This window comes from Cryptotermes secundus, unplaced genomic scaffold (genome assembly GCF_002891405.2).
Source record: "Cryptotermes secundus unplaced genomic scaffold, Csec_1.0 scaffold429, whole genome shotgun sequence".
Taxonomy (NCBI): Eukaryota; Metazoa; Arthropoda; class Insecta; order Blattodea; family Kalotermitidae; genus Cryptotermes; species Cryptotermes secundus.
Window position 1 is genome coordinate 1,311,696 of NW_019725845.1, and position 23,142 is coordinate 1,334,837.

Here is a 23,142-nt window from a genome sequence, read left to right on the forward strand (position 1 = left end):
ACTTCAAATAATACAGGAGTGGTAGAGCAATACTTTGAGACAAATAATTTATTTATAAATCCAGCTAAAACTCACTATATTCTCTTCCAGAAAAAACAATGCAGGCAGGAGAGTAATCTAAAAATCCTAATAAAGAACAGGGAAATATCAAATGTAAAAAGCACAAATTTCCTAGTACCTTGAGTTGAGAATTAGATATTGAAAAAACCTGCAGTAGAATTAGCCATAACCTGTTCATAATTAACAGGCTATCTAAAATACTCGATTTAAATGAAAGAAGAATGTTGTATTACATTTTGATCTATCTTATGGAATAACAGTATGGAGACATAGTGCTAAGATCCTCACTAGAAGAAATTTTGTACTCCAGAAGGGCAGCAAGATACATTGCAGGGCTAGAACATCTGGAATCCTGCAGAGATAGCTTTATAAATCTAAAGATACTAACAGTATACTCGCTATATATATAAGAAACAATCCTATATGTAAAAAAAAAAGTGTAACTGCACAGTGAATGAACAAATACATACAAATAACACAAGAAATAATAAAGACTATCATATATATGGGCACAACTTAGAACTTTATAATAGTAATCCTTCAGTAGATGGCTGTATCTTTTACAACAAATTGCCTAACAACATAAAAGAAATAGAAAACAAAAATAAGTTCACAAGGGAATTGAAGTTACTTATTCAGAGGTGCTATTACTCAACGGAGGACTATTTGAACGATGAATTCTTGAATACTGGCTACTGATATATGCAGAGGTATATGGTATATAATGTATAAAATGTTGTATACCTTATATAATTTTTTAGTATTAAGATTGTTGTAATTTAATAATGTATATTAGCTGAAAGACTTATCCTATATCATTGTATCATGATCTACAGTATTAATAAAACAATGAATGAATGAAAGACATTACAGCACTTTCCACGTTTGGCTGCCCTGAGCGGTCCTTAAGGAATATTAAGTACCCCAATACGGATTGTATTTGGTACAAACACTCGCACCACACCCACCTGCAAACCACTACCAGGCCCTGACAACAGCAGTGCCTGCGCACGTGACTCGTGGCCTTCGTGCCCACTTGCACCAAACCCACCTGCAAACCTCTATCAGGCCCTGACAACAGCAGTGCCTGCGCACGTGACCCGTGCCCTACGTGCCCACCACAGAATATAACTATCGGAGCGATCGCAGCGATCGCAGCGGTAGGTGGCTTAGTATGGCTTAATCGCTCCATGCACTCCGTACAAGAATTACCAGAACATTGTATCGTTGGCGGAGCAGTGTGACTTGATCGAGAAGTATTGCACATGGTGTGTTTTGAACCGTTGTTTATATTCATCGTTCGTTTATGTGATACAAATGGGGAAGAAAAAGCTTGGGAAACAGCGCAAAGATAAATACTATCAACTTGCAAAGGAAACAGGTATATTAAATTTTGTACTTGATTTCGCAGATATTTTAGGTTAGGTTCCTATTTTGCAACATACATATGTGTATAATGACTGCTGGTCATTGCTAAGTATGACTTTTTCGCATTTCAGGTTACAGATCCCGAGCAGCTTTCAAGCTCATACAATTAAACCGGAAATTCGAGTTTCTGCAGAAATCACGAGTATGTGTCGACCTGTGTGCAGCACCAGGGGGATGGATGCAAGTTGCAAAACAGAATATGCCTGTTTCAAGTGTTGTTATAGGTGAGCATCGGATTTCCTCAGGAGATAACCAGTTCTAATACCGCTGTTGCTTAATATACTGACCCATAATGGCTGGAAATGGGATTGTTGTTGCCATTACCAGCAGAGAATGAAGTGCGAGACATAATGCAATCAGAGAAAGTTGAACAACTGAATAACCTTAAATGATATGTACTGTGACAATAAAGCATGAAATGTGTATGAACATTGTTTGTTGCAGTCCTTCCAATTTCGCAAACATTGCAGTTGCCTTTTTCAGGGTGAACATCATAGATATGGAGGAAAATAAGCAGAGGTGTATAGCTACATGTCAGGAAGAGATATAGGAAAGAAGAGAGCAAATGACTTCTCTGTGTGCTGTCATGGATGCTAAACCACTGGACTGGGGCTGTAGTTGGGAATTAAGTGATCCCAGATTCTACTCAAAATCCAGTCCTATACCTGCATGATACAAGGAAGAGTAATAGTGTGGCGAAGTGCAACATAAACATGAATGTAGATTTTAATAGGATGCTTCTAATGTTTACGACGGGCAGTCAAAAAGTTCCCGGAACGGTGGTATAGCACTCTAATGGTAGGACATATGGCAATGCTTACCTAATCACCTTCAAAGTAGGACCCTTGTGCACACACACTTGCTCCAACGATCCTGCCATTGTTGGAAACAGAGTGGAAAGCTTCTTCTGGAATCTTCCGGAGCTCAGCCGTCGCATTCGATTTGATGTCGTCCATGGTTGCGAAACGTGTCCCCTTGAGGCCCGTTTTCAGAGTAGGGAACAGCCAAAAGTCACTCGGAGTGAGATCCGGAGAGTACGTTGGTTTAGTGATGACAGGAATGTTTTTCTCGACAAGGAATTGCTGCACAACAAGTGATGTGTGGCTCGGTGCATTATCGTGATGCAGAAACCACTGTCCCTGCCACTTGTCACGCCGCTTCCTCTGAACTGCATCGCGCAACCTCTGCAAAACTTGCACATAGAAATTGCCAGTAACAGTCTGTCCAGGCAGTACGAACTCATGGTGCACCAAACCGTCGATGTCAAAGAATGCAATGAGCATCACTTTGTCTTTGGATCTGACATGGCATGATATTTTTGGTCAAGGAGACAATGCTGTGTGCCACTCCGATGACTGCATCTTCGTCTCCGGGTCGTAGGCAAACACCAGTGACGATCTTTTTTGAGAAAATGACTCATCTGCATATTTTTGTCAAATAGATTGCCAGCAGCCATACCATCATGCAACATTCCATCTGATCCGTGGTCAGCTGCCTTGGAACAAACTTCGCACTGACTCGTCTCATCTTCAAATCATTGGACAAAATGGCATGAATGGATGCGTGAGAGATACCAACTTCTTGCTCCAACTCCGTGATGGTCGTTCTTCGATCACACTGAATCAGTTGTCACACTTTTCCAGTCATTTCTTTGGTTCTGGATGTCGAAGATCTCCCGCTGCACTCGTCATGCTCTCCTGCCCATTCTTAAACCGGGAAAACCAGTCATAAACTGCGGATTTCTTTAGTGCAGTATCACTGTAAACTTGTTGCAGGGCCGATTGCATCTCTGAAGCAGATTTTCCAATTTGCACATGAACTTGATGTTTGCATGCTGTTCGAACTGTGATATTGCTCCAAATGACCAACACACACATCTAATTCAAACAGAACAGTAACAACACTGCACACTGAAACCTGTCCAGACCTGTTGCACTTGCGAGCAGACATGCTGAGCTCCCCACCACAACAGTGTGTGCACTTATTGCTCATTTTCCATCTGCAAGGGAATTCCAGGAACTTTTTGACTGCCCTACATACAAGTCTTGACATACTGCTCAAAGAGCCTGCGATATAAAAAATTTGGGAGATATCCAACTGACTACTGTATAGCTCTGCTGCCTGCTTATGTGGCCCACAGTATAGAGTTGAATGAACTTCAACAGTATAAAGAAAGCAGTCTTCTGGGATTTGGCACCGTGNCAGTATGGTTTCTAAAAATTTCTAAATTTGGATACATCTCTGCATTTCCTAGAATGCATTTAATTTGTTTTGTTTCAGTTATTAAGCGTAAACACAGATTAATTTTGTAAATGTTCTGATGTTTGTGTATAGATTACATACTTAAATTACCTATTTCAGGTGTGGATCTTTTCCCCATCAAGACAGTTCCAGGTTGCATTGCTCTGCAAGAGGACATAACCACAGATAAATGCAGAATTGCTATTGAGAAAGAACTTCAGACATGGAAAGCAGATCTTGTATTAAATGATGGTGCACCCAATGTTGGTATGTGTATAAACTGTTTGTTTATTGTCTTCACCTTTTTGAGCTAAGAGAGACCGACAGAAACAGTGGTGATACTAGCTGTGGACTGATGCTGTACTGGGTTATTCTGTGTTTCTAAAGGAAACAGATTTCATTCCTCGTTATATGGGGATACATATTATTTTATAGTAGCTGTATATCGCATGTTTGTGTTTATAGTGAAATGTAGTTCAGTATAGCAAGTACCTGCCTATTAAATTGCAGGTAAAGGTAAAAAAATGGTCAAGCTATCCTTGTTACAGGCTGTGAAGGCCCGTAGGGTTGTGAGACATCAAGGTTCCCACATTTTCTCTAGACAGTTGGCTCACAGATGTCAGTAAGGTTGTCAACCTTATGAACTGGCCACCCTTTACCCCCAAGAATATTCCTGGTACTTATTTCTGTTAGAGGATGAATCGACCCCAGGGCCATGGTGTGGCTGGAAGGATTAGGTAAATAGAAAAAATTCACCTCATCAGGATTCAAACCCATGAACTTCCAGCTTGTAGTATAGTGCCTCAACCAACTATGCTACTGCGTGCCCCATTAAGTTGCAGGTTAATTAATAATTATTTGTTTCAGGTAAGAACTGGCTACATGATGCATATCAGCAAGCATGCCTTACACTCAGTGCCCTTAAACTGGCTACTCATATTCTTCGAGCTGGTGGCTGGTTTGTGACCAAGATATTTCGTTCCAAAGACTATCAGTCATTAATCTGGGTGTTTAAACAGCTCTTCAAGAAGGTTATTTTTATATGAATATTTATTAATTTGAATAAAATAATATTAGAACCCTTTTTCATAATCTTTATGGAGTTGTGCCTTGAATGGCTGCTTCCTGCTCCAGTGTTCAAGCTCTTATCATATTCAGCACTAGATAATTTCTGAACTTGGTACACCATATATAACCAGTGACCTCTTGTTCTTTCAGGTGCATTCAACAAAGCCTCAAGCATCAAGAAGTGAGTCAGCAGAGATCTTTGTGGTATGTCAAGGATACAAAGCACCAGATAAGTTGGACCCTCGCTTTCTCAATGCTAAGTATGTGTTTGAGGAGCTAGACTTGGAGCCCCAGAATAAGCTTAGTGTATTTCATCCAGAAAAGCAGAAGAAGACAAAACCTGAAGGCTATCCAGAGAATGACTACACCTTATATCACAAACTGTCAGTTGCAGAGTTCATTGCCAGTGAGAGTGCTGTGGATGCACTGCAAGGAGCTTCAGAGGTTAGGTGATACATTTAATATGACTATGTGCCATAACAGCTGAAATGAATAGAGTTTAATAATTATGTAATGTTTAGATTTCATGTTAGGATTAAATCGTGTGGAACGCAGTGAGTAGTTTTTTTTTTTAACATGATGCATTTAGCATCACTTTATGACATAGACTGATCAGGGAGTTTTCTGATGTGTTCAGAGTCACGTGAGGATTAGTATAAGTTTTATTTTTCATCTTACTGTCTTTGATTCTACATTTGTAATTCTTTGTGTATTCTAATCGAACATAATGGTTGATTAATAGATTGTGCTAGATGATCCTGAGATAGTGAATCATCCTCTAACAACTACAGAAATCAAGGAGTGCTGTAAAGACATCAAAGTGTTGGGTCGTAAGGAACTTCGTGCTCTCATGAACTGGTGGAAAGCTCTGAAACAAGTGAATGCTGAAGTTAAAGCTGAGAATGAAGAGAAGACGACAGCAGCTGAAGAAAAGGTTAGCTAGAAAAAGTAATGGTGTTAACTGCATGGAGCTGAGTCCTTGAGAAGCTGCCAGTTGCTCAGTTACTTAAGAATTTCCTAATATTTTATGGAACCCGAAGGTTTGTTACCGTGTTCGCAAGAGCCTGCCTTTGGTCCCTACCATGAACCAGATCAATCCAGTCTATATGAAGTAAGGATATTACAAAATAAAAGTCTAGGAATTAAAATATTTTGCTTACAGAACACTGTATTCCACAATTTTAAGCAGGAATAGTAATGTAGCAGCCTGCTGCACATCACTTAGTATCATTCGTAAAAAGGACTTGCAACATTTAATTAATGAAATATAAATCATCTGTGTGCTGTTTGTGTTCTTCATTCTTTTAAGTGAGGCATATTTTGATGTCTGCAGAAGGAAGAGGAGAAAGATGAAAGTGATGAGGATGATCGTGACATTGAAGAGCTCTCCCGCCAAGTATCTGAACTGCAAGAGGAAGAAGTTCGAGATCTGAAAAGAAAGAGGAAGCGAACCAACAAAGAACGTAAAAGACTACAGGATCGGCTCAATCTCAAGATGGTTCTCCGTGGAGATGAAGGACCAAAACTTGAGAGGAGTGACATGTTCCAGTTGAAGCAGATAGAGAGTAGCAAGGTTTGTTACAACTTCAAATATAGTGGAACTTTTTCCGCTTGAGAAGATGGTAGTGGTTGCATTTCAAACAGAGCTGTAAATATGTGCAGTTGATCAGGTTAAATTGAACAGTAAGGCACTTTGTCCACTTGCAATTTAAGGTGAATCACCAACTAACCAGACATGTGGTTTTCCATCCTACTTCTAGGCAAATACTGGAATAGTGGTTTTAAAATAGGCCACAATTCTCTTTTTTTCACTAACCACACACCATCATCTTTGCTTATCTCATTCAGTACATTAATAAATCATCAACTTGACCTCAGGTGGTCATGAAATCACAAAATATCAGAAGATATTAAAAATTAATGATTTTTATGTGTTCAGAGAGGTTAATTGCTACTGTTAAATCTGTTCTTGGGTTGTTGCGCGATGTAGATGGGGGTATTTTACCACCGTTTTGGAGGTATATGGTACCTCCATCTTCAAAGTTATTCCTGAAAATGGAGGCAGCATGTACCTCTGAAACACTGGCAACATTATCTATATCCACATGGTGTAACAACCCAAAAAAAGTAATTAACATCAAACATTTAAGAAGCATTTTACCATATCATTCTGCACGGTCTGAAGATTTAGTTAGGCCTTGTAGTATTACAGACAAATGTCATTTTATGATTTGCTTCACAGAATTAATATTTTGTGGTGAAACTTTCATCACTACAACAAACTGTTCAAGAGATAGTGTGATAGCTCATTTAAACTTAGATCAATTGCACTTTGCCACGAGTTAATAGTTTTACATTTAGCATAGTACAACAAAATAGATGGGTACATGAGGTAGTGTAGCTTAATGAGAGGCTAGCTACAAACCAGAACATAGCGAGTTCAATTCTCCTGTGAGGTCATTGGGTTTTTCAGTTTACCTAATCCTTCGTGCTGCACTATGACCCTGGGGTCAACTCAGAAATGAGTACCAGAATCTTCCTGGGGGTAAAGGGCAGCCGGCGCATAAGGCTGGCAGCACTGCCATCTGAGCCAATTGTCTAGAAAATGTGGGAGCCTCAACGTCTCACAACCCTGTGGACCTCCAGAGCCTGTTACAGGGATAGCTTTACCTTTCACCTTTTCGGCAAAATAGATACAGCTGTGTCACAAAATTTGAAATGTGTTTATATGTGTCATTCGGGAAATTTGTTTTAAGTACAAGATATTTTTGGTGGGAACATTAATATAGTTGAACCCTGTCTAATCCTTTTTATTTCCACCTTCGCTTGTACCAGGTATCATGGATGAATTTCTGGAAAGGAATATGCACACATGCTGTTTAAGAAAACTGAAAATTCCTGCAGTTTGCTGTTCCCATACTCATACTATTAGAAAACTATTAGAAGAGATGTCGGAGAGCATAAAGCATAAACATATAATATTAAGCACATGATTGTAACACGGTAAATTCATAAAGTTTGTGGTGCAAGACGACATTGGACCTGTACAGGGAAATTATAACATTGGACAAGAGGATAGAAGCGGGGTTTGACATTATGGAGATTGGTGATAACAGAAGCTGTAGCTGGAGAATTTGACAAGATCTGTGTGTCAGAATCCATGAATGGATGTGGAGATTAAATTGTAAAAGAAAGAAAAATTGCATTATGCAAGATGAGATTCGAGTTTTAAGAATTAGCAGACTCATGGTCATTTTATGTTCGTCACTTACTCTGTAATTCAGAGGCAGATTATTCATAACTGTTTCCTCAGTTGTTTGCTGTGGCATTATTGTGTTGTTCTCAAGCAGGAGTTTAGTTTAACCATAATACAGCATTTTCTGCAGTACATAATGTGTCAGTTGGCCCACGTTGGCTTGAGTGACAGTTTTTATTCCTCATCAAATATGATTAATTTTGTGTATCTAGGCACTTGAGAATGTGATGGACAATACTCCAGACATGCTTGCAGAATCAGAAGCCGAGTCAGATGATGAATTCCCCAAAAAACAGAAGTTTGTAATGTATGAGAAGGATGGCAGCAGTCATCTTGATAGCTCTGGCAAGTGAGTACAAGACATTAACTGCTCTGTGGCAGTGGTTTGTATTCGCTTTTTTTCTCTTGAACTTATCTTTCTATATAGCAGCAGTAATTGATTCATAATACTGTGACATGGATGGCGCAATGGGAAGTAGGGGTCACGTGAACTCTGCGGTCTTGCGAGTGACGTCACATACCTCCACCCCTTCCATTATCACCCAATGCTCGGTAAACACCCCTTCCCTCATGGTGACATAACAGAGGAGCAATTGGGTCAGGCAACCATTGCTGCGGTGTTGTTACCAAGGGATACTGCGGTTACTACCCAGCCATAATCAACTCATGACAGCGTTGCTAGCAACACCTGTGAACATGGCGTCAGGCAGCAGCGGTACCTGTCACGTAACTGTTTTCTGTGTTGTCCGTGCTGAGGCTAAATAAGGAGGAGCGAACACTATTCAGTAGTGAGTGAGTATTGAGCCAGTTACAAGTGAGTGAGTTACCAGTGAGTAACGATTAACCTGTCTGTCAGTTTCAATCTAGCAGTCACCGAGCCAGGTTGAATCGAGTGCATGGCAGTAACAACGGGAGAAGTATTTGAGATACTGCTGATGGCAGTAATTGTGAGATTGTAAATTGTGTGATTGTAAGAGCAAGTGTTCAATAAATTCGCCATATCCAAGACGGCGTAAAGTTATTTGTCATGTTATACACCCAACACTTCACAATACTGTGATCTGAAACTGTTGTTTACAGGCTGTCTGAGATAACTGTATCATATAAAGGTATGGCGCCTTAAAATACTAATGTTATTCACCTTGGCATGCTTGATGTTCCAGATTCCATTGTTGTTGTCTTAACCTTTATTGTCCGTGCATTCGGAGCTTGCCAGTTTATGCACTGGTTCAGTGGGCCTTGCATCCAGTTGTTTACAATATAAATCCCATTACTGCCAATTTAAATCTGGCTACCATTGCCACCGAGTGGGAAATTTAAATCCAGATGATAAAGCTTGAAGCATGTCTGTATTTTCTCCTAGCCTCACGTATCCACTCCAGAATGTTCTTTAGCCATTTTGCTGTGCATCTGGCAAACATTGGGGCACTATGCTACAAACCGGAAGGTCACGGGTTCAAGTCCTGATGAGGTCATTGGATTTTTTTCAATTGACATAATTCTTCCAGCGGCACTATGGCCCTGGGGTCGACTCAGCCTCTAACAGAAATGAGTACCAAGAATATTTTTGGAATATTCTTGGGGGTAAAGGGTGACCAGTGCATAGGGCTGACAACCTTGCCATCATCCATGAGCCGATTGTCTAGAAAATGTGGGAACCTCAACATCTCATGGCCTGTTACAGGGATACTTTTACTTATCTGGCAAACATTTCTTTACCATGCTGTCTCTCATCTGTTCTATCCTCTAATTCCTCAATAGCTCTCACTTCCTGCATAATAATCAGATTCCTAAACTTTTGAGATCTACGCTGTATATATTTCTTAATGGTCTTGGGTATTATTATATTATGCATAACAATGGAAACTGTCTGAGTGGTGCCAGGTTTGAAATCACACCCAGAGACCTGCTGTCCAGACTGTGGTTTTCATGGTCTTCCTTAGTCTTTCCAGGAAAATGCTCAGTACTGAAATAATACAGGAGCCAGGGTAGAGACTGGGTGCCTGAGGGTTTGGAGTTTGAGTCCCAGTGGGGTCAAGAATTTTCTCTTCTCCTCATCGTCCAGACCAGCTCTGGGGCCCACCCAACCTCCTGTCCGATGGGTACCAGGGGTTCTTTCCCCAGTGGTAAAGCGGCCAGGGCGTGAAGCTGACCACTCACCTCCAGCTAGTGCTGAGGTCAAGAAAATGTGAATCTATACATCCACTCCCCCATACGCCTTCATGGCGTAGTGCTTAATTAGTTAAGCACAGGGACAACTTTACCTTTACCTTACTGAAATAATACATTTGAGCACCGTGTTCTTTCAATTGATATTGCATGGGAGAAGAATGCAGGGGTAACGGGGCTTCATGTAGCCCAGCCTGTGCACTCCTGTCATTTAATCAAAACAGCAAGACTCTCCCCCCCTTCTAGATTGTTCCAAAGGCTGCCAAAGGTCTTAAGTTGGCCTAGTCCTGAAACAAGCTGTGAGGGAGCCAATGGAAGAGTGACCATTGTCTGTAAGAGGACTCAAAGATGGGAGCAAAGGAAACAGTATCTTAGTTGGGGCATTCCTTTGCTCTCACTGTCTCCCTCAGAGTCTGCTCGAAGATGGAGGCAGTATATTTCCAAAACATTCTCTGAACCACACAGTGTTGGGTATGTCGCGCAACAAATAAATTCACGTGGGTCTCGGATTCAGCGAATCTTTATTGGACACTCACACTTATTATCAGCTGTGGTATCATGTCTCGACTAGGTTCCAACTGCGCTCTATGAAGGCTAGATCTCAACTGTCATGTATGAAGGCTAATTAGCTCTGTGATGTTGTAGCTCTGTCGCTCTCGGCTTATGTAGTTCTGCGGACCGGATATGAGACACCATTCGCAAAGGTTTGATCTTACATGTTCGGCAATCCATTACTTCGGGAACAATCTCTCTAGATTACGGCGGTAACATGTTTCGTCTCATCCGTTGGTACTCAACGGCCTTCTGTTGTTCATCTCCAGGGAAATGCGTTCGTTGTTTCGGCATTGCCTACACAGCGGCCCACTGTAATTGCGTTACCATGGAAGTCTGTACTCCAAACACATTACAGTATCTTAGTTGGGGCATTTCCTTTGCTCTCACTGTCTCTCTCAGAGTCTGCTTGAAGATGGAGGCAGTATATTTCCAAAATATTGGCATCTCTCTGAACCACACAGTGCTACAAACCAGACGACCATACTGTTCATGTATTCCCTTGTTGATCTATAAACCTGTGCCACTTGATAATCTGCCATATCTGGAACATCTTTCCAGACCTATATTCAGATATTTCTGTACTTCCTTTTCCATTTTTATAAAGAGATTCTAGGATCTCCATGGAGCACATAAGCCATTTGTACAGTCTTGCCTGACCCATGGCCTTTTCCCTGAATATATCATAAGTTTGTGAGACTTTCTTTGCCAGTCACATGACAACAAATATTTGCTCATTCTTCAAATTAGAACATCCTTGTAACTACCACATACCATCTTATATGCTTTCTGCACATACAGTCCACAGAGCTAACCCAAAAAACTGACATAGAGAAAATGCAGAATTTTTGTTCACTTCATGAAGGCAGTGTCTGCTGATAAACAAGTTTGTTCCATGCTTTACTTGTGGATCAAGGTTTACCAATGATTACAAAAGTCCACTGCAGAGTTTAAGTATAAAAGAAAGGCCGTGCCATAGCTCAAGCGGTTAATTGCTGGCTTCCCACCACGGTGGCCTGGGTTCGATCCTGGGTGTAGTCAAGTGGGATTTGTGGTGGACAAAGTGGCGCTGGGGCAGGTTTTCTCTGAGTACTTTGGTTTCCCCTGCCAATCTTCATTCCACCAATTGCTTCACAATCACCCTCACCTCTCATCTGGGACTGGTACAATAGGCCAGAAATGGGCGCAGTATGAGGAACTTAGTCCCACCCCACTAGCAATAAAAAAAAAGAAGTATAAGGGATTATATCTTTCACTGTTTTCATATATTCTGGTATATGCACCTTCAGTATCTAATCGTTTTCATGCCTGCACATATAACAAAGTTTGTTTTTCGTAAACTAGGAATTAATCTGTGTAAGTTCTGAGGTTTTCACGGCGATTACTATGAAGAAAGTCTTCTTCTGGGATCTGGCGCTGTGTATTCTTTGTTTCAGCCGATGTTTCGGAGGAACATATTGCCTCCATATTCAGGGCAGGTGAATTGCGTAACAAATANAATATAAGGGAATATATCTTTCACTCTTTTCTAATATTCTGGTATATGCACCTTCAGTGTCTAATCGTTTTCATGCCTCTACATATAACAAAGTTTGTTTTTCGTAAACTAGGAATTAATCTCTTTTTAGGTTCTATAAATCAGGTGACATGAGTGATCCAGAAGAAGACAGAGATTCTGAAGATTCTGATAACATTCCAAAGGAAGGTTTAGGTAAGTTAGAAGCACCAAGCCTTAGCCAAAGTTGTCCAAATGAAAGACATGTTTGTACTGTATCGTGTCAGAGAAACATCACATGAGATTAAGGAACTTGTCTGTGAACTTGATGGTTGGTGTATGAGTTTCCTGAAAACTTCTTTGTGCAAGGTATAATGAGAATATAAATAATTTTAAATACATGAAGAATTTAATTTTGAAAGACTGTCTTTTGTTTGTAGTTAGTCTGTATAGAATCTAAGCAGTTTTTGGAGAAATTTATTTGGATGGATGATTTTCATAAATCCTCATATAAATCCAAAGTCCTCACTTTTGACAGTGGAATTTTTTTTGGGGGGGTGGGATGACAATTATGTGATAAAGATAAATCTGCGGTATTGACTTTAAGGGCATACTTGAGTGAACCTCAGCTTCTAAGGTGTTACATAGGACCTGTATAGTAACTACAGATTACTCAATCTGATATTGATTTTACTAATGGAGCAGTCTCTTGACAACAACGGATTTCAGTGTCTGGAGTTTTCTGTTTGTATCCAGTTTTGCCAATCACAGTATTTGGTTTTATATGCTCATGGTTTTTAATTGTGTATACATAGAGAAAATTTATGACTTTTGCATCAGGAGACCCACATTTGCAGGGAACAGGGTTGTAATGACACCACAAACCAGTTTTATAATTTGGATGTAACCGTTACATTTCCCCGAATGTGACTATTCTTGTACATAGGTCATACTGAAAGTCATGAGCAACTTTTTTTGCATGCAACCTGGGAACAGGAGATGAAAGAGAGTACAGCGGTAGGTGGAACCAGCTGTTGTGTTAACCTTGAGTGTCTAGTGACGTCAATAGCTTGCATCACGTGACCAGTATAACTCCTAACAAAATGGCTCACAATGATATGTCGTTTCGCCAGTGTGCTGTCATCAAATTTCTTGTGAAAGAGGAAATCCCTGCTTCAGAAATTCACCAGAGACTTCAGCGTGCTTATGGAAGTGTGTGCATGGGTGCGAGCAGTGTTTGAAGATGGATGAAACATTTTAAAGATGGGAACACCAGCATCAAAGATGAGCCTCAGAGGGTTGTCCTCGAACAGCCCCAACTGAACGCATGACAGGCATGCGACTGTGGACACAATAGCCTGAAAACCTTGAATAGGGCACAGAGCAGTACAGGAGATGATTGAAAGCTTGGGCTATGTTGTGCCCATTTTATTAGATATTAAGTATAGGTTTGTAAGATTGGATGCTTAGGTTAAAATGCCAGACGGCTGGCCAGAAGGCAAGGAGACAGAGCCTCGGCTGACTCTTCGCATTCCTTGTCAGTCGATTGAATTGTCTTTAGAAAAGACTGTTTATGCATCAGTGGAAAGACCTGGTCAGGTTTCACTCGCGTGACAAGAAATGTCCAGCAAGTTGCCGACCTAAGGGATTTCATATGAGCAGCCTTCACGACTTGGGGAAAAAATAGTTGAATTTTGGAATTGAAAAAAACAGGCTGTTTCAGGCACTCCGTTTCTAGCAATTGCGAGAAACGAACGAACTAGAGCAAAGTGTGCCTGTGGAAGTTCTTGGGATGACACCATTGTTTTTCATGTGCATCATGTTGAGCGCGAGTGAGTACTTGTCCGTGGTCGGGTCACTGATGGCTTATTACAAGTAGAACTTCTGGTTTTAATTATTTTGGTTGGTTAATGTGTTCTTAGGATAGAGTTGTACTAGTGGTTTATTTTATTATATATTACCTTTTTGTTGTTTTGAGAACTTTAGTTATTTGTGATCCCCCTAGTGCAGCATGTTTTCCCCAGCACAGGTTAAAAGATATCCACAGACATTCAATAAGGGGTGAGTGCAGTCACTGACCCCTATCAGGGCACAACAGCTATAGGAAAGTTTGTGCTCATTGGGTCATGCGGTTGTTGACCGAAGACCACAAAGGTCAGCGAAAAGCCATCACCTCAGAACTGCTGCAGAGATATCGACATGAAGGCGATGATTTCTTGCTCTGTATTGTGACAGGTGATGAAAGCTGGTTTCACCATTTCGAGCCTGAAACGAAACGGCAGAGTATGGAATGGCACCATTTGCATTCTCCATCAAAAAAGAAGGCAAAGACAGTGCCATCAGCTGCGAAGGTGATGGGCACAGTCTTCTGGGATGCAGAGGGGTTTATTCTGGCCGAATTCCTGGAACCTGGGCAAACCATCAATGCTGCTCGTTATGTCCAGACGCTGCACAAGCTCCGTTGTGCATTTCGCGATAAACGTCCGGTACGAAACAGCATCATCCTGCATGACAACACTCGCCCCCACGCTGCTGGCCTCACATTGGAAGCAATTGCAAAGATGGGGTGGGAAGTTCTTCCACACCCCTCCTATAGCCCTGATCTGGCACCCTCCGACTACCATCTTTTCGGATTTGTGAAGGATCAGCTGCATGGACAACGTTTTGAGACAAGGGAGGCAATTCAGAAAGCAGTGTGTCAGTGTCTTCGGATGGCTGGAACGGAATTTTACAGCAGGGGAATTTTCAAACTCCCAGAATGCTGGGAGAAATGTGTACAAAGAAGTGGCAATTATGAGGAAAAATAAAGAAAGGTCTGTAGATTGAGGTGGTGTATTTGGTCTGTCAATAATAAAGCATGTTACTTTACAAAAAATTGTTGCTCATGACTTTCAGTATGACCCTCGTATTTTGTCCATTTATTTTAAACATGTTGCCACATATGTTCTGTGGTGAAAGAACAATCAACTTAATGCTCTGAAGAGTGCTAACAGTGGCTGTGGTTCTCCTGACTCCCAGCGTGCCATAAGGCACAGTTTTGCCAACCACAGTGGTTTTCAGAAACTTAAGCCCTGCAGCTGACGAAGTGTTGCTGAATCTGATTCTGTATGGATCAATGCTGATAGGTCTCGGTAACAGTGATGAAGAAAATGAGGAAGAAGACCCAACAGTGAATAGTCTGAAATGCAACCAAGAAGACAATCCCCTCCTAACCGATCTGGACCCCAGGAGCAAGAGAGAAAAGAAGTCCCATAGAGCTGAGCTCTGGTTTGAAAAGGTACAGTTTTCATGGACTGAAATTTTTTCTCTCAGAACTGAATATTAATTCATAATAATTAATAATTTGGTCCTTTTTAATTTTGTATGTAAATACATTTCATTTTGATTCTAAGTTAGACTTCAGATATTTTTATGCCATATTTACTTCCAGGATTCTTTTTCATATCATTCATACATTTTTTTTTTTGTGATATTAACAGGTTTTGTCTTCCCGTGTATTTGACTTATTTCTGCTTTCTACAACAAAAGTCCTTGAAGTCATTGTTTTTTTCATATATGGGTATTAGAAGTGTTTCCTCACTTTTTTGGCTACTAGTATCAAGAAGGAAAACAGCCTTATGTGTAATGTTCCTGAATTAAAAGAAGCTCCATGTGATAGCACTAGTGTGGATGATAATGTATCTGCACTTACACTGATTCTGGCAGTCTAATGTCAGAGCACCCTTATGCCTTTGTATTCATCTTTGGCATTGTGCAAGACATTTAACAATGCAGGCACAGTAACAAAGAATGTCTTGTACTGTTCAGGAACATCAAGTATATGCATATACTGAAGCCTATTGTTTTTGTAGGATATCTTCAGGAACTTGGAAATTGAAGCAGATGAAGATTATGAATTGGACCAAATGGTAGAGCAGTACAAGAGGATGGGTGGAAAGTTAATTAGTGACATTAAGAAAAATGAAGAAAACTTGAAAGCTAAACATGAAAGTAGTTCTGATGAAGAGGATGAAGATGAGGCAACTGACACAGATACAGAGATTGATTTTCAGTCAAAGAAGAACAATTCTAAGGCAGCAGCTGGAGGCAAAGCAGAATTTGAAATTGTTGCCAAAGATGAAGGTAAGTGATAGTGTTAAGTACAGATTGTGGATACGTCTGCCAGTACATTCAGTCACCAAAAAGGTACAGTTGTTCCAGTTAGGGTAATCAAAGATAACATTAATATGAAATAAGATCTTTTTTTGTTGAGTAAAGAGGCAAGTATAGCAGTAATGCTTTGTTTATACCTGTATTCAAGGAGGTATATGCTTGAATCTTTGGCAAGGCTGCTGACTGTCTTGAACGGTGTTATCATGGTTTCCATCGGTCATGCCAGAGATGCTGAAATATGCCTCCACTGGATCTTTCCAAATCATTTATGACACTGATACTCTGAAGATGAGAGCATGTGTCCTCCAATATGTTGATGACCACCTGCCAGAATGCACATTGTAATAACTGAGAAGACCACAAATCTCATGGAATCCTCCTATTGTGTTTCAGTGTAGACCTCCTTCCCCCTTGCTAAGTTTCTTTAAAATCCAAGGAGGATCTCTGCAACTGAGGCATTTTAGCTGATGTACAAAAAGATACACCCAACTTTCACATGATATATTCATTGCATGCATGTTGTGCAGGGAACACAAAGATGGAACATTATATTGGGTAAGATGTACGAGTATTTTAGGATTTTTTATGCACTTTATAATTTCACACAGACATTTCTGATTCGTACTGCCCTTTTTGTATAGGGTCAATGTTACGTGGTATCAAAAAGTTTAATTTCACTCTGATATTTTACTGAACAGCTTGCCCAGAAGCTACCAATATAAAATATTTGGTTTCATTTACAGACTTTCTCTGAAGTTACTTAAATTCAGAGTTCAGGTAACTTATATTTGTGGATTTTGTGTAAATAACTTATTACATTTAGGTAAAAAATATGAACAACACTTATTTTCAGTTCTATTGATGTCTGCTACATTTTGTGTCAAAATTACTTCTTGTGTTTGTAGCCCCACCAAGTCGCAAACGTAAACTTAAGCTTGATGTGGAAGGATTGGCATTGGGAACACTTATGGTAACTTCCCGCAAGGTCAAACAAAATCTGATAGATGCAGGCTGGAACCGATATGCTTTCAATGATGATAGTCTTCCAGATTGGTTTGTCGAAGATGAAGCTAAACACATGAAGAAGGAAGCCCCAGTTCCTAAGGTCTGTCCGATGGTATTTCTTGTGCATGTCCTTTACTGAGGAAACTTGAATGCATTGTGCCATCGGCAGTTGACAACATGTGTGCTTGCTTAAAGCATACATAATCTGCTGAGTTCAGTTAATAACAGAATTAGATGTTATTGTGAGATGACTTAATTCTTTGTCTTGTATGAATCCTACTAAGCATAAACTTACTTTGTGCAGGAACTGGTGTCCAAGTACACAACAAAATTACGTGAGCTGAATGTCAGACCAATCAAAAAAGTGATAGAGGCAAAGGCTCGAAAAAAGAAGCGTGCTATTAAAAGATTGGAGCGTGCAAAGAAGAAGATGGAAGCTCTTATGGACAGTGTGGATGTTGGTGACAGAGAAAAGGCCAAACAAATCAGAGAGTTAGTAGTCCAATGTTCTGCATTTTTTTCAGTATTTTCCTTTCCATTTATTACAGTAAATTTCCCTGACATTACAATAGATATTGAGGGGATCAAAAGTTGTTATATATTTTCTATAATATATCTATATAAATTGCCATGTCATTTATAGTCACTATATCCTGATGCTGTAAGACCAATCAATATAAATGTGTTATATATATACATTACGTTTTAATGAAAAAAATACTATGAAGAAGAACACAGAAGTTATATGCTGCTAGTAAAGAGGTTGGTCTAGAGGTATGCATTTTAATGTGGAGGCGGCTAATAAATCCTATGAAAATGTAGCAAAGTTAGAATACATAAGAATACCAGCAACAAATTAAAATGTTTATCAAGAGATCTCATCTTGAATAGGTGCACAACTGGGAGCTTCACAAGAAGAACGCAGCTCCATGAAGTTAGTGAGTTAGTTCATGAAGAGTTTAAGGACAGATTAAATCCAAGGAATTTGTATCTTATATCTAAAAAGATAGATTTTAAAATGCATGGAAGTGTATAAACTGTACTTGTTTTGCATGAGGGTGAAAGGTAGTGCCTTATGTTAATAAAAGAACATAGATTGAGGGTCTTTGAGAAGATGATTCTGAGGAGATTATTGGTTAGAGGGGAACTTCATGATTTTTGTTGTTAACCAGAAAAATTATTATGATCAAATCAAGGAGTGTGAAATGGGTGTGCTGATAAATTAATACAAAATTTTGATCTGAAGACTTGAAGGGAATGGACCACTTTGAAGACCTAAGCATAGATGGGAATATAATACTGAAATGAATCATAAAGAACTANCTGAGGGGTGGGAGGGGAGCGCTGACTCACCCGCCGCATCACTGCTGGTGTGGGGGGGGGGCTCGGCTTTGCGCAACATGTCACAATATCTATATAAATTGCCATGTCATTTATATTCACTATATCCTGATGCTGTAAGACCAATCAATTTAAATGTGTTATATATACATTACGTTTTAATGAAAAAAATACTATGAAGAAGAAGACAGAAGTTATATGCTGCTAGTAAAGAGGTTGGTATAGAGGTATGCATTTTAATGTGGAGGCGGCTAATAAATCCTATGAAAATGTAGCAAAGTTAGAATACATAAGAATACCAGCAACAAATTAAAATGTTTATCAAGAGATCTCATCTTGAATAGGTGCACAACTGGGAGCTTCACAAGAAGAACGCAGCTCCATGAAGTTAGTGAGTTAGTTCATGAAGAGTTTAAGGACAGATTAAATCCAAGGAATTTGTATCTTATATCTAAAAAGATAGATTTTAAAATGCATGGAAGTGTATAAACTGTACTTGTTTTGCATGAGGGTGAAGGGTAGTGCCTTATGTTAATAAAAGAACATAGATTGAGGGTCTTTGAGAAGATGATTCTGAGGAGATTATTGGTTAGAGGGGAACTTCATGATTTTTGTTGTTAACCAGAAAAATTATTATGATCAAATCAAGGAGTGTGAATTGGGTGTGCTGATAAATTAATACAAAATTTTGATCTGAAGACTTGAAGGGAATGGACCACTTTGAAGACCTAAGCATAGATGGGAATATAATACTGAAATGAATCATAAAGAACTAGGGCAGGAGGATATTGAGGGGATTCACCAGGCTTAGGATAAGTACCTGGTGGCAGATACATTGTAAACATGGTAATCAACCTTTTGGATCACTAAAAGGCAGGGAATTTCTTGACTAGCTGAGTGACTGTTAGCTTCTGAAGAAAACTCCTCATGAATTTAGTTATTTTACTTTCACTACATAAAAGTGAAGGTCTCATTTAGAAGCTGTTTTACAAAGAAATGGCAGAAATTAGTTATGAAGGGGACATATTGAATTTTAAATCTGGAAATTGATTGCCAAGTGTAATGTTTTATGAAACTACAGTTTCTGAAAATATACTTTCGGATAACATTTCAGGTTATACAAAAAAGCTAAAGGGAATCGCAAGAAAGAAGTAACATATGTGGTATCCAAAAAACACACAGCATCAAAAAGAGCTCGGCGTCCACCTGGTGTCAAAGGACCATACAAGGTTGTTGACTCAAGGATGAAGAAGGACAATCGGCGACTGAAGACTCCACAAAAGGGAAAGAAACATGGCAGGGGTCCCCCACGTCCAAAACCAAAAAAAGCCACGAAGCTGGGTGGCAAAGCAAAGAGATAGAACAGCGTTGTAAAGAAGTTTTATGTTAGCTCAATGCCAGAGTGATAGAGAGTGACCTATATCAATTACATAGCCCTTACATAAAATGGGCTATATTTTGTGGTCATCCCTCCACAAAGCAGGATGGGAAATGTTAATTTACTGCATGTGATTTCAAGTGAATGTTCACAGAATGGAATCAGTGTTAGAAGCTGTACATTAAGAGAGTGACAGCAATGTACTTACTGCACATAAGTGGAAATAAAGAAGTGAACATTTGTATGTCCTGACTGGATTGTATTTGTTCTTATGTTGTTGTTACTGTCCTCATCTATGTCTTTTGTGTTTCTTCATGTTGCTGTCAGAACTTAGATAATATGGGGGGGGGGCACATGTAGTAGCATAGTTGGTTGAGTCAATTACTTTTGAATCTGTTAAGGCAAAAGGGTCTACTCCATGAAATTTACAGAGTTTTCGTGATTATATTAAACTCAGCCGTTATATTTTCCAGTATATTTCGGCAAATTCCTTCTAGAAACGCACAGTTAACAGGGTTTGGTAATTATTGCATTACAGAACTTAATCTGATTTTAGCTTAAGCAAAATCTTGCACAGTTCATTATCGTTATTGTTACTAACATCATATCTTCCTAACTGATATCAGGTTTGTCTTCATTTTGGTGTGGAGTTTTGTCAGACTTTTCTATGACCCAAAGGGTTCAGCAGTCATTTGGGAGGCCTTTGTGAAGAAGGAAGTATAAGATTTAANATAAAATTAAAATGGATCTATATGTAATAATACAAATGCCATCGTGAATGCAACAGTTTATTTGGTTGTAGTTCTTTTTCTCTTCTTCCTTTACACTATAATATATTAAAATGGATTTTGGAGAAACAGGATACTAAGCTGTGGAACAAATTCAATTAGGCTGAAAAAGTGCTTAATTGTGGATATTGAGTCAGTACTTTTAAGACATAGAAATCGATGATATGGGTTAGGAGTGATGTTATACATCTACAACAGTGTAATGGAAACCAATGAAATTTATGATCAGATGTGGAAGAGTACAAGCTTGAGCTAAACTAACTGCATTTCATATTTAAATATTCAACTTCAATAAATGTGATATTCTTTGTGCTGTACTTATATTCATTCCAGTTTTGTGACAGAAGTTTTTCCAACAGGTGATTCACACACTGCTGCCAGTCCACAAATTAAAGTATGTGTCATTTTACTGCAGCTGAAAAAGAATACTGTTTTTTGAACTGTGGTTTTTCCATTTCCTTGTAATGATTAAATAGGTTATGTTGACCATTTTGTGGAAGGAAGCAGCCATGGCCTAATTTAAGGTATTATACCGGTATTTGCCTGGAATGGCTGAGGAACACCACAAGAAACCTCATTCAAGATAACTGGTGTCCACAACAAGATAGAGTCAAACCCCTGCCGAATATGTCACAGTGTTGCAGCTTATGCAAGCTTGCTCAGTCCCATTATAAACTGACAGGAAATTTCTGACAACTTGGATTCTTTCATACATGTCACATAAAGATATTAATTTTCATATCATAAATGAACATGTTAAGTTGCGTCAGTAACATTTAAATTTGTAGACTTTTGTTTGTACTGTTCAATGTGAGATGGTACCGTTTTTCGAAAAGCGACTGTTTTACTGAACCATAAATCAGCAAAAGTTGAGTGAGAACTGCAGTGGCAGAAGAACACAGATCTGTATTCGTATGATCCAAGTAAGATAGGTGGATGCTTTGAGATGGAGAAAGCCAGTGTAGACATAATCCAAAAAGGTGGATGGGGATTTCATAAAGGGCATCCCCTTTCATTCAAACAGTCAGATTCCTAAAATACGAACGGCAGTAACCGTGGCATACTGGCTCCCAACAGGTTGTACCGTTTTGTGTGAGACGGATAATTCTAGAATAACGTCAGAGAGGACCTTGATGAAAAATGCTAATGGTCGATCGATAGTAGTTTCTGCTTGCTCAGACCAGAAAAGAACCTAGAAGCGTTCATTTATTGCTGCCATGATTCTTCCCGTGAATAAACATATTCAGACTCTGTTTATATTACACCGATATAAAGCATTAGTGGAATTTGTTAGCCGCTCTTCCCTGCTGTCTGGAAGCATTACATCATCAGTATCACGGCTTTGGTGACCTTGAGTCTTGAAATCGCGTGTTCGAATTCTGGTTCATACGAGTATCTTAAATATTTTAAGAGTAGTGACTCATGACGCTTTGCAGCGAGTATAATTTGTTTAACGGCGATCATTCAACTTCAAAAGCTACTATGGCGGCAGCCAAGGAGGGGGCAGCTAGACATGCAACTTCGTTGGATTTCTAAAAAAAAAAAAAAACTAAATCGAAAAAGATGGTTATGTTCCGAATATTATTAACGGAAAATAAAATAAAAACTTTATGTATAGACTCACAATTCTAAGGCGATCCGTGTAATTATTCTTAATNCCCTCTATCTAAGTTTATGAACAAATTTTCCTGCTTCCCCCCACCCAGTTGGTCTTATTTTCCCGTGTATGGGTGACTAAAGACGAGGTTCGGATTGGTAATTGGATTTATTAACCTACAAGTCGTAATTACAATTAATTATTACACTGTTACTAATTTTCACACTATCCAGTCCACCGCCGCACACGCACCAGGATTCTCAGTATTCACTAGTCTTCTCCAACAACAGATCTCAACACAGAAATTAGCACTTCAAATCACTTTGAAGTTCTCTTGATATTTCATCTTCAAACACTCTGGAACTTCGGAACTAAAATTCTTCTGGACTCACTCCTCCAGATTACGACTGACTCGTAAGTGCCCTGAACGAATTCTGTCACTTATATAGCAGCGGAACGGTCATGGACCTACAGTAAACGTATCACGTGATCGCTATCCAGCCAGTCTATTTGCGCGTCGGTCGGATCTACAATAAACACGTCATGTGGTCTCTAGCCACTGTTGTGTGACGTCACCGCGGACACGGAAAACACAGCTTCCTCTATTGTTGA

The 23,142-nt window shown here is 39.5% G+C and overlaps 2 protein-coding genes across 2 annotated transcripts in view; one reads left to right on the plus strand and one right to left on the minus strand.

The window, feature by feature from the left end:
• The window catches only part of LOC111863705 (dehydrogenase/reductase SDR family protein 7-like), a 14,291-nt gene extending 12,934 nt beyond the window's left edge, over positions 1-1,357 (minus strand). Inside the window, exon 1 of the mRNA XM_023850244.1 lies at positions 1,029-1,357. Coding sequence (XP_023706012.1) covers positions 1,029-1,357 — 329 coding nt within the window. The remainder of the gene's footprint in view (positions 1-1,028) is intronic.
• Positions 1,242-20,397, plus strand: LOC111863711 (pre-rRNA 2'-O-ribose RNA methyltransferase FTSJ3). The gene is made up of 14 exons (XM_023850258.2): positions 1,242-1,441; positions 1,560-1,712; positions 3,850-3,996; positions 4,597-4,760; positions 4,948-5,241; positions 5,540-5,731; positions 6,131-6,370; positions 8,266-8,402; positions 12,403-12,485; positions 15,395-15,546; positions 16,121-16,391; positions 17,327-17,526; positions 17,731-17,918; positions 19,882-20,397. Exons 1-14 carry the CDS (start codon positions 1,378-1,380, stop codon positions 20,126-20,128), a joined length of 2,532 nt encoding a protein of 843 aa, XP_023706026.1. The 5' UTR covers positions 1,242-1,377; the 3' UTR covers positions 20,129-20,397.
• Positions 20,398-23,142: the final 2,745 nt, after the last annotated feature.